This window comes from Ostrea edulis, chromosome 2 (genome assembly GCF_947568905.1).
Source record: "Ostrea edulis chromosome 2, xbOstEdul1.1, whole genome shotgun sequence".
Classification (NCBI taxonomy): Eukaryota; Metazoa; Mollusca; class Bivalvia; order Ostreida; family Ostreidae; genus Ostrea; species Ostrea edulis.
The window spans coordinates 71,554,369-71,567,625 of NC_079165.1; the positions used below are offsets into that span (position 1 = coordinate 71,554,369).

The 13,257-nt window shown below is 33.5% G+C and overlaps 1 protein-coding gene across 1 annotated transcript; it reads left to right on the forward strand.

The window, feature by feature from the left end:
- The first annotated feature begins 7,659 nt into the window (after positions 1-7,659).
- LOC125682580 (uncharacterized) lies at positions 7,660-12,970 on the forward strand. The gene is made up of 8 exons (XM_048923231.2): positions 7,660-8,147; positions 9,354-9,453; positions 9,807-9,922; positions 10,030-10,126; positions 10,251-10,375; positions 10,500-10,620; positions 11,123-11,229; positions 11,369-12,970. Exons 1-8 carry the CDS (start codon positions 8,084-8,086, stop codon positions 11,473-11,475), a joined length of 837 nt encoding a protein of 278 aa, XP_048779188.1. The 5' UTR covers positions 7,660-8,083; the 3' UTR covers positions 11,476-12,970.
- The last annotated feature ends 287 nt before the right edge of the window (positions 12,971-13,257 follow it).

The window sequence follows — 13,257 nt, forward strand, 5'->3', positions numbered from 1 at the left end:
TTATCATAAATCGAGTGAAATATATTCCCTAAATATAACACGTTTTACAGGACCGACGTGGTGTGTACTGTTGGAATTTTTTTGAGTGTTTTTCCTATACATTGTACAAACCGACGTACCTACCAGAACTTCGTTAATTCATAACTTATCCATCTTTTTAAATAAAGTACATTTAGTGGTGAATCGTATAATCTTTAAACACGATATTATAATAATCTGATTTACGAAAATCAAATGGATTTTGGAAATGATTGAAGCATTCAAGACGATTAGTCAATCAAAAATCGAAAGCGCAAGGTGGAGAGATCACCATAAGGTCAATCTAAATATCGCGTTCGGCGAAATGGTTGTAGGCTGGCGGTGTCTGTACTGGCTAAGGCATGGAAATATTACAACATTTCTAAGTATGTAAAGAATATGACATAATTATTAGGAATTTGTTGTATTTTTCGCTTAGTGACACGGTTTGTTTTCCAGGAAAAGTCCACATTAGAAAGGAATACCTATTTTCAGAATCGTAACCTTCTTTCATTCCAACCAATTGTTCAGAAATCTTCTGATGAGTAACATGGGTATTGCTATTTAGTTGTAACATTTTACATTCAGTTTTATGGTCATTGTGTAACGGATGGGTCATTAACATCATGACGTTTCATACAGTCTACTTTTAAACAAGAAATCTAATTCAATTTTGTTATCTCTGCAGAATATCCAAAATGTAATATAGTTAATCAAAATGCAGATTTTTGTTCAGTCTTTTATCCCAGTGAACCACTATTTTCCCTAAACAAAATTACAAATGGGTATATTCATCAGGATTATACAACATGCAGCCATGTCCCATGCGAGTCTCTTGTTAGCCTTTGATTTCAAAGAAAAATATTATTGAAACTTCTATTGAAAAACATCTACGAAAAAAAAAAGAAAAAAGAAAATTGATTCAAAATATTTCCACCACTTCTGTTGTAGATAATACATACACTGTAATAGAGGCATTTTTCTATCAACTTTTGACATTCCCTACATTAAAATCAATCCCAGCATCCCTTTGCTTTTAAAAAAAATAATTTGATTCATGAAAGGTTATTCAATCATGTATCAATTTTAAGAGATGAATTAAGTTCATCGTCCTTAACACTGTATGCGATGATTACCAAGTGGTTGATCACTTCCTGATAAGGTATAGGAAAATTACTATTAACAATAGCACCTAATAAAATCATTCTAAATTAAAAAGCATTTGATAAATGTATCACGAACAAAATTCTTTATACATAATTAGAAACGTCTTGGTGTAGTGTCATGAATAAAAATCATTGTGACATGTGAATAAAATATGCGAATTGCCATGAAACAATGATTTAGGTATTTATGAAATTGAAAATATAAATATCGCACATGGAAGTGAGCCTCCCATTCAAATACATGCATGCACGTATCAACCACACAATTCATCTACACACCACAGGGGAAAGTATATCTATAGTACAAAGAGAAAAGACTGATGTCACTTCCCGTGACGGAGTAACGTACTTAGAATTTACAATTTAATACAGCTATGTTTCTTTCGGATAGTTTCCTGAATAAATATCCGGGGGATGGGGGGGTTGGGGGGGGGGGTTCTACTGAATAATTGTAATATGTATTATGATTACAACAGGTCATACATTTCTTATTTTTTTAAAAATATAGACGTGTATATATATATATATATATATATATATATATATATATTTCTTCACTTAAGGCAGTTATGTTCATTTAAGAGTTCATTGCTATTTTTGTGCTTTATATATATATATATATATATATATATATATATATATATATATATATATATATATATATAGGGGCGGAAGTGGGTATCCGAATAAAGTGAAATTTTCTACTTTATATTAAATATTTCTTCACTTAAGGCAGTTATGTTCATTTAAGAGTTCATTGCTATTTTTGTGCTTTATATATATATATATATATATATATATATATATATAGATATATATATATATAAATATTGAAAATCAGAATGACAATTTCCATAAAAAACAATCATTTACTGCTAGCGCTTTCTCCATGTCTACATGGTTCATCAGGCAGTTCAAATATGTATACAAAAATTGTTTAGTAACGTCTTTGTTATGACGTCAATTAAACGAGTCCTTTATGACGTCATAATAACGTTAACCGGTAGCGATTTTATATAATAAGGTCAAATACGTCAAAAAATGTGGTGACCCACGCTGCGGTACGTGCGAATACATAGAAGAGGGTGATTCCATTACTTTTAAATCCGGGAAAATATTGAAAGTCAATGCCAACACGAACTGTAAATCCGAGAACCTTATTTACTGTGCCACTTGCCCAACTTGTGGAGAAAACTACATAGGACAAACGAACAAACTTAATGCGCGAGTAAGGGTGCATAAACAACAAGTAAAAGATCCTAGTGTGCGGAACACCCCATGTAGTGAACATTTTGCGGAATGCGGGGGTGGTAAATTTAAAGTGTTCCCGTTTTTTAAAATGTGGACTGAAAATGAAATAACTCGCAAAGCCAAAGGGACTATTTTATTAAACTTTTCAATCCAAGCCTTAATAGAAAATAATTATTTGAATAATTGAACTACAATTTAGCATAATATTTTTACAAAATAGACAATTACCAAACGCTACCGGTTAACGTTATTATGCCGTCATAAAGGACTCGTTTAATTGACGTCATAACAAAGACGTTACTAAACAATTTTTGTATACATATTTGAACTGCCTGATGAACCATGTTGACATGGAGAAAGCGCTAGCAGTAAATGATTGTTTTTTATGGAATGTGTCATTCTGATTTTCAATATTTATTTACAACTGTGCCGAATCAACTTCTAATATATATATATATATATATATATATATATATATATATATATAAAGCACTAAAATGACCAACGACACGAACAACCAGATTGTCAAATTTTCGGGGTCCCTTCTTCAGGACAAACGAAAAGAATTACATAATGTGGCCAATATCAACAGAGCATAATAACAAAAAACTACATATAAATACATCTAGCACTACAACTACACTAATCTACAAACGTATTTACAACGCACACTACATGTTTTTGGTCTTTAGGCTTGCCAATCAATGTTAAAAGTGGAGCGAATTAGGACATGCCTTATTCGTCCAAAGAGCTGATCCAAAATGATTTCTGTTTTAAGAGATATCTTTTCTGTTGTAAGAGATATATTTTCTGTTTTAAGAGATGTCTTTTCTGTTTTAAGAGATATCTTTCAATCACAACATGACATGTATAAGGATATCTCTTAAAGTGAAAGATAGATCTCTTTAACTTAAAAAGAGATCGCTTCATCTTAAAAAGATATCTTTCTTAGTGAAAGAAATATCTCTCAAAGTCAAGGAGATACCTATCAAACCAAGATAGTCTTTAAAAAAGATATATCCCTTACTTTAAAGAGATATCTCTTAAAGTTAAGATATATTTCTTAACCTTAAGAGATATCTCTTTAAATTAGAAAGATATCTCTGAAAGTTAAAAAGATATTTCTTTTTCGAATAGATTGTAAAACGGCTTGCCATAAATATGCAATATATTTTATTCCCAGTGTCAAGCTGACTGTGTTTTCACTACTTGGCATTGTGCATCCATTTCTGATGTATTTGGTTGAAAAATCTTGTATTGCTTCTGTTTGCTATGCAATGATACTCTATCTTTATTCAAATTTTGAATAAACAATATACGCCTTCATAATTTTCTAACAATTTCAACATGTCATTCACTCCATGTGGATGAAGTAAAATTTCCCGTTTTTAAACGTCCGTCATTAGACGGGACGTACCATGTTATGGCGCTGTCTATGCGTTTGTCAGACTAATTGGCTCGCTGTTCGTCCGGGGTAATGTTTTCCGGACTATTTTCCGTAACGGATGCATGTACGACTTTGAAATTTGATCACAGTTTCTCTCTCAAGAAGCGCAAGAGTTTTCATTTCGGCTGGATTGGTGCACCCTGACCTACTTTCAAGCTAAAAGTAGGTCAAACAGTTTTAGGGACTTTTTGTTACGGATACAGGTATTGCCCTAAAATTTAGTCACAAGCTTCCTCTCGGAGGAATACAATTGTATTTAGCTTTTCAGCTGGATTGGTGCACCAAGCCTACTTTTGGGATAGAAGTAGGTCAAACAGTTTTCCAGATTTGTTTTCGGTATGGTCTCAGGTGTTGCCCTAAAATTTCGTCACCTCCCTCTCAGAGAAATTTATAATCAGTTCACATTTCAGCTTACATGACCTACAAATATCTACTACGAATACATAACACAAACATATCATCGGTTTCACAATAAACTTATCTGAATCCTGTTTCCACTTCACTGGTTAACGTGTGTGTGTGTGTGTGTGTGTGTGTGTGTGTGTGTGTGTGTGTGTGTGTGTGTGTGTGTGTTTAATAATTTAATAGAAATATATTCTCCTCGAATTGATGGAAATACAGCTTCGTAACAAGGGTCGTGCCATGACCGCGTCACACCTGAGACGTAAATGTAGGTAATGATTCAGAAGTGGGAATCACGGGTCATTAAACATGGACGTCCCATTTCGCGACAGGCGTTAAAGAACTTTCCTCTCAATACGAGTGAAAATTTTTCGAAGGGACGTTAAACATCTGTATAAATTGCAGTAACATTCATTCCATTTAAATAGATTTTTTGTTTCACTGCGATTCGAAATTGAATGATCCGAATTCAAGTTTTTAGATGGGGCCTATACATCTACAACCAAATCTACATCGAAATTGATGTTAATAGAATGTTGACAATCTGAAATTTCATATATTATTAATCAAACGGCAATAAAATCAAATTATAAAGAAAGGTTGTAATATAAGTACATGTATATACGATCAAAATAATTTACATGTATATGTGAATTTTAGAAAATGTTCTTAAAAAAAAAAACACGTTTGCATATTTAACTTTTGTAATGAAAGTTGTGTCACTCTGAACTTTACTATTTTAATCACGTTTCTCAAACCGAAATGTGTTAAGCTTTTGAATTATAATCACGGTTCATAAGATATGTTTTATTTTCATAAAGTACGTAATTTCAAAAGAAACTTTTGCATGTAATTGGTGTAAACAGATCCTGTGTAATACACAAAAGGATAAGAAACAATAGGAGGATGGCGTAAGATCCACTTAGTCAACATTCTGAATTTTCGGTAGTAAGATTTTGAATACGTGAAATTCAGACAGAGAGCGAGAGAATCTAATTTGATTTATACCTGTAAAAAAATATATGAAATTTTACTTCAGCATCTGACATTTTTTGCGACACTGCAATGGTGTGTTTGTCCTAAATATCTTGTCTATTGAGAATCATGCAATTTTAAATTAGCTTTTTCCTTGACAGCTCGAGGGATGATAGAGGTGGCTTAGGAATCTGTTTCAACGGCAAGTGGGGTCTGCACCCCATAGTTAAGGCACGATGGAACCAGTTTTGATCGGGGACATGGCTTTTCCCAGTAATGGTAGCTCTTACACTGTGACATCAATTGTTACACAACGCTAACCTTACTTTTCACATTAACAACATGACAGTTGCGCATGTCATTAACAAACTCGACTAGCAAAACCTTACATGTATATTTTCAAAACATACTAATTAGGGCAACTGGTGCCATATCCACTTCTCAGCTAAGAAAGGGGATGCTACAGGCTGATGCATATTTTAGAAAACTGTATGGCGGTACTACACAGTTGCTTTGTCCACGCCCCTTAAACCAGGTATAGTGTAGCATTTTGGAGATTGACAGGTCTCACCACTGTCAGACTGTGTACTTCCATTCTTTACACATAGGTGTCGCTGTTTGCGTAAACCTCTGTCTATGCTGAAATTACAAGATTCTTGTAAACCGCTTTGTAAATTTTATACGATCATTTAACTTTGTTTTATCAATTTACGGTATAGAATATTAAGATAAACTTGTTTGACCACTTGTAAACTATTTTCATTTTAACCAAAATACAGCATATTTGCCCGATTTTTGTGTTATCTAAGCCACATTAATCATTCAAATTCTAAAATTTCAGTTCCGTTTTTTAGCAATACCCATTTCTAGGGGAGTGGATTCTGCGGCGATTATTATTTTTTTTTTTACAATGTATGCTAGAGGATCTGAGGTAATTAAAATTGATAAATGAAACAAAATGAGATAAGATGAAAATAAAATGCAATTACTTATGTTTACCTGTTTACAGACGGACAGACTTGATACAGAAACCCCAATTGGTAACACTTTTACCAAGTTTTATATTTATTGTGACTGAACATGAATTGCATATAATACCTTTGATGGACAATAATGACTGGGAGTTAAAGGCCGCAATTGTTTGAGGTTTTTTTTGGGGGGGGGGGGGGGGGCTGAGGATACCTGCAAGTCTACCAGGACAACATTAGGCACACAGGGGGAGGGAGTGAAAAAACAAGTGCCAGATTCGAATTATTCTGTCCTTTTCCTTGTATCCGGAGCCACCCGGGTTTACTTTACAAAACTTAATTTGCTTTACCAGCGTGTGGTCTCTCCTAAATTGATAATTGATAACTGACTATTTGATGTAAAGTAAAATAATTTTGATTAAAATGAGAACAAGAAATATATATATATATATATATATATATATATATATATATATATATATATATATATGATAACATAAAATAAGGGTGGCGTCGCTGAACCTCTAGCTGGCTGGAGGAGCGTAACAAGATACAAAATGACTTACTATATAAAGTAGGGGTATGGGATAATATCAGAAAAACAAAATGATTTCTTTCATATTATAAAAAAAAGATTAATTCAACGTTAGGGCATTTAAAACAGTGGTAATGGAAGTAGCAAGTTCAAAATATCATGTACATTTACTATAGGTGTGCTTGTGCCAATTATGACGTATTTCCATGCTTTTCAAAATCTTTTCTTGGTGTGACTTTGTTTTACCGGAGACAAAAGTTCGATATTTTCAAATGAGCAAATCAACTGATGATTTGCTACGCCGTGGATTCCACTGAAAACCTAATGACCTATAAATAGAGTTTCTCAGACCCCACAGAAATGTACCTGTAAGCAAAACTGGTACCCTGACCCACATGTTTTATAATTTAAGAACATATGGTGCATATCATCTAATATCGTTTATATGGTGACAAAAATCTATCCTCAACAGACTTGATATACTAAGCAGTGAAACTCAATTTCGAGGATATCAATCCGAAAACTCCCCCCAAAATGAACCCGATTATATAAATTGATTTTTAAAAATATTCCTAATATTAACTTCAATATATTTGAGACAATTCAATAGTTGGTTTTTAAGGGCAATCCTTTAATAAATGTTTCCTTTTATACGAGTTTATACTGTGAAACCACAACTTCTCCTGTGGTGTGAGGAAATATTCGCAGGTCCAAGAGTCTTAAATCCGTGGTTAATATTTATTCACTTTTCGTGGGGAATCTGAATTTGTGGTTTCATTGATTCCCTTGAAAATGAGTTATGTTACAATACATTCAAAGCTAAATTTAGATTTGACATCCAAACCTTAAAAAATGCACCATAACCCATACACATGTACACCAGTGATGTGTATTTTTAGACCAATGTTATTCGTGTACTGAATATGTCAATATTCCGATTCTTTTGTATGTCAACAAAACATACCCCCGTTCAGAGACTCAATCTATTTCAGAAAACAGCGCACCAAGAAAAGTGAAAATAGAATCCTTGGAATTTCACCATCTTATATTTAGATATTTTCTGCGTTGTTTAATGCAGGCTCATAGTCGTACGACAATAAACAGCGTAACCTGATACTTTATTTTGATAAAAACTAGGGTGTATCGGTTCACTGCATATAGAAAATGTATTAACGGCTGGGCTGGTATTGTCTTTTAACGTAAACATTCCCTCCACTAGTTGTGTTCATGTGGTGAGGGACTTTGAGAATCCGGACAAACACACTACACATTGGACAGTCTGTTGGAAGCTGGAAACTTAGCGCTTGTTTCACCGTCTACCATGCAGATCAAGAAAGGACCACTGGAGCTATGTCTCATCATAACTTGTCTATTGATAATGTCGGGTAAGAGGCATGTTTTAGTGGACATAATTAAAACACAGAGTATCTAATTATTTAACGGATTCACTATATATTCATCACAGTCTTTATAAATAGACAAATTTCAATGTATTACTGCTTTCTGTGTGGCTAGGAACCTACATGATGTGTATATATTAAAGGCCGGGAGTAACCTAGAAAAATTTACACCCCTACAGCAATTAAGCAAGAGGGCAGGGCTTAGCAGTGTTATCAGAATAAGCAGCAGTCTGATACTTGACTCTACACGTGCTCTGTAGCAGACGATATTTTGAACAGGGAGACTGGCATGATTTATAAAAATAAAGTATAAATCTACCACTCTGCTCGATCTGTGAGGCACTGAAAGGATATGTTTTTACTTTAACAAAACTTCACCCTAGGAACTACAAAATGAATTCATCATTGTTTTATCCATGTCTTTTAAAACATGTAGTTTTTTTGATAATATACACAAATATTGGTATATTTGATATACTAATACTTATGATTTTCCACTTGGTACCTTTCAATTATGAGAAGAATTTGGGGGAAATTGTAGCTGTGCAATGGAGGACATGTGCATTGAAGGATTATTAAGAAACACTTTGTCCATTATGATATTTGGAGACCTACTATCTGTGATTGTCTCTTTTGACGTTGTAATGTCCACACGTAAGAGTCCAGATTGAGAGTAATTTTAGAGTGATGGTTGAACAATTGGACATATTTGTCATCATTGATGAGAGACAATGGGAGTTACACAACTGGCCTAGGAGATTGTTGCTTAATCAGACAAACACCATGCTTGACATTTTTCGAGGAAAGGTACCAGCAATCCTGCAAAACCCTGAAACAGCGATCAGACTGAACAGTCCTAATGAGTTATTTTTATAAAGTTAACCAATTTTTTGATTATATATAATTTTGTACAAAGCTGTCTTCCTGCAGTATCTAATCTTGTTTAACGTCTCTCACGAGCATTTTTCACTCGGATGCGCAGTATCTAATAACCTACACATGTAGGAATGCCATCATACTTCAAAACGTTTAACAGTTGTTTAAGTATGAAAATACATGTAACTCATATCATGTATGGTATTTTTAGTTGAAATCATTTTAAAATCATCATTAAAATATTGATAGAATTATCGTATTATTTTCAAGCAACAATTTTCCTTGTTGTTTATTTACTCGAGCTTGTCTTTTCAGGAATAGTATCTGCTGAGGGATGTGATTTAACTAGTGTTCATAAATGTTTCTCGGACATGAACATGGCAGTGTTATCTGAAAATCAAACAGCATTTTGCAAGTATGCATTCTTCGATTGACAGCAATCAATACTGTTCAATATAATCACACAATTATACATTTAAATTCAACGTAATTGTTTCATATAAAGGTGTAGGGACTATTGCCATATTCTTCATGTTAACTGTGTTATAAAAAGAATTACAGAAGATTTCTGTCAAGTTAAGTTTTGTTGTGGTACAAAAACTTCAAACTTCATGGTTTCAATTTCTGGAAGAATAAAAAGGCATCAATTGACAATAAAGTGTGCAGACTGACGAGAAATAACCAAATGATTAAGAATTAATTTAAGTTCCCATCTCCAAAAACTTATAACAATCTAGATCTTTTTTTAATTTGTTTCTGATATAACAGTGGTGAGTTGGGAAAGCTGAGCCGATGCCTACAGCCGTATGACACAGCGTGTCAGAATGATTCCGTGTACCAGCTGAATGTCCAGGCTTTCCAACCATCCACGTTTGGATGCCAAGGTAAACTGTAGCGAAGAAATAAAAACAAAATATCGGTCATCTACGTGATAGCCAATCTTGTACATGAACTTAATTGTACTGAGGCAATACAATTTTATATTAAACAGGTAACGGCAGTCTGCAATGTGACATACAAGCTATACGAAGTTGCTCTAGTGAATTGGACATTTCTGCTTTAGTTTCAAATCTAACATTATTCTGCAAGTGAGTACATTTAAAAATGCACAAATTAAGAAAAGAAAAGAATCATGAAACATAGTTCTCATAATTCCTCTCTCACCGTTCTTAGACCCTAGATGTTGATAAACTTTTCATTTTGTGTTTTCAGTGTTGAATTGAAGGGGGCATTAGAATGTGTTGGGAACTACAGAGATATCTGTTCTACTAGCCAGTATTCTGATCTATATAGTTCTATTGTTTCCTCGCTTCAACCAGAGCAATACGGGTGTTCTGGTACGGATTTTTATATAACTTTATCTTTAACCCAATTCTACCTTAAATGAACCGGTTGATATATTATACATTGAAGCAACTCCTATTCATATGATGAAGTAATCGATCTTCAAAATTTGAACAGGTACTAGCGGGACACAGTGTGAGTTATTCACAGCAACAAAATGCATTTTGGATTTCAATATTCAGCGTTTGGAGCATTTTAATTCCACTGGTTCCTGGATGAATGAGACCGCTCTATGCCAGTGAGTTTCCTTTGCTTTGTTTTTTAAAATTATTATTATCTGTGCCTAAACCATTCAGATTATACGTTTATAAACTTATCGTATCTAAAATACATGTTGATAGTTGAGAAGTATAAATCTCATTCTTGGTAATACATGAGGGTATGAACTGTAACCCTTGACGCTGGCGTACTATTCACGAAGCGCTAACGGGCTTCATGAAGTATGCGGGCGTGAAGCGTCGCGGTTCATATCCTCTTTCAATATCTACATTCTACTATAATTTTTGTCGGAATACCCAGTCGTTAGAAGAAACGTACTATATTTATCAAGATTCATACGCACATTGTTCACAACTGTAGCGCATTCATGAGGAAATGGCTATCATCACAATTTGTACGGGTATCAAAGGCAAAAACGATGGAAATATAAATATACACATGTATATTGATAAAAATATATTGAGAACAAAATTTGAATAAAAGCAATGCATGCAGTTCACGTTTCACTCTTTACCTTCTAGACATCTGAAAACAGCAGAAAACTGCATAGCTCCTTACGATAGTGCATGTGGAACAAAACCATCATTTTCATCGATTAAGCAATTTTTAAAGGATGATCGATGTAAAGGTAGGGCTGTTTAATTTTCCCGCATCTATTTTGTAAAAACCAGTTAGTTGATGATACCGGTATTGTTTTTAATACTACATGTAGTAAGATTGATTTATTTTATCAATGTTTGAAATTTGAACTATTTTCCCGCTTTCAGAACCGGTCACTGATCCGACAAGCTCATCAACACGCCTCGAGTGCGCTGTTACCATCATCGTGTGGTGTCTTATCAGCTTACTTCAGTATGAATATCATATTAGCTAATTATATTAGCTTAAATGTCATTAGTCTCTCAAGTTAGTGCATTTATAATAATTGTACATTCAAACATTGTGTATGTATACGTCACAGATTGGTGATTATTTAGTGTTGTACATGTCTTATTGATTGTCTAAACGAATCAACATTTATTTGACTATAAATTGATAACTAAAACTGTATCCAATTTTTGTATTTTTAATAGAATGCATTATGGTACTTGTACACCTTCAAATTGAAGTAACTATTTCGTGTTGTATGTATCAATTAAACTAGAATTTTTACAATCATTGGGATTGTATCTGATGAGCAATAGTGTATAAGTTCATTTGTGAAGGGGCTCATTGTGATGAATACAAACAATACATGTATGTACTTGTAAATTTTTTATGTAAACATGTTAATCATTGAGTGAATGACGACGAAATGCATACAAAAAGAGATTGAGACATGTTACCATGATTTATATATGAAGCCTAATGATAAAGTACTTTATTATGTACTAATTATACTGATCTGTGTATTATAATACTTTACTATGTATTAAGTCTACTTAATTGTATGTCGCCATTCTTATTACTAGCCTAGTATAAACCAAACCGTATTACTTATTACATCAAACTCTCATCCATTTCTATATTATATAACTGATTGTGTTTTACTCTAAGGTTTACAGTACACGGTACGTTAAGTTTTAAACTTTGTTTAAGATATATTCCCTTCAACAATTGAATGAATAGATATTCATGTATATCTTAAAGAGTTAACTTAAATAGGCACTCCATCCTCTTTAGAAAGCATATTGTGTTTAAAAAGTGACATAAGTCCCACTGTCCAGGTTTTTGGTACATTGTAAAGTTATGTAAAGTTTGAGTTGAATATTGTTATGACAAATGCTTCTACAACAAGAGCTGTTTGTAAAACATATGTGCCCCCATGGTGCAAAATTGAAAAGAATGATAGACATGCATCATGTAATTGATAGTATTATCACCAATTCCAAAAATTGAGCAGACAATATCTTCCTGTGTCAGGAGTTGATTAACCATGTGACCTAAAATGAATAGGGGTCATCTGCATGTACTCCTTATGTTGTACCGGTGTACCAAGTTTGGTGTCAATCGAGTAAATAATTCTTAAAATATAGGAAATAATATATTGCCCCTTCACCTTTGACAACGTGACCTCAAAATCAATAGGGGTCATCTTCTTCTGACGATGTACCAGTGTACTATGTTTGATGTCTGTCAAACAAAAGGTTCTTAAGATATTGAGCGGACAGTATTTCTAAACACATGTGCAAATGATATCTGTTGCAGTTGGATGGTATATGCATGTACCGCGTCGTTTGGATACTAGTGCAGGATTTAAATAGAGTCAAAGGGTCTGATTTGATTTAAGTATGCAATGTGACCTCGGTATGGAAATGTATACAAATTTAATACATGTATTTGATTTACATATATGTGTTGGATTTTTTCAAATTAAAATAAAAAAAGCCGTTTTTTGCTCATACACTACATGTATATCATGTACAGCAGGCAAAAAGCACATTTTTGGTATTAACACCAAAGGTTATGTCATTAAGCTTATCAACAGTATTTGATATGCATATGGATTCCGAAGAAAAATCACATCGATACATAACTCCAGTTTCTGGGGGAAAGGACCAGCTTATGAAAAAGTGAAGATAACGAACCGTGATCAATTTCTATCAATAATACAAGATTAAGAGAAGAGCAAACACGTACTCCTCGACACACCAGAGGTGGGATCAGGTGCTTAGGA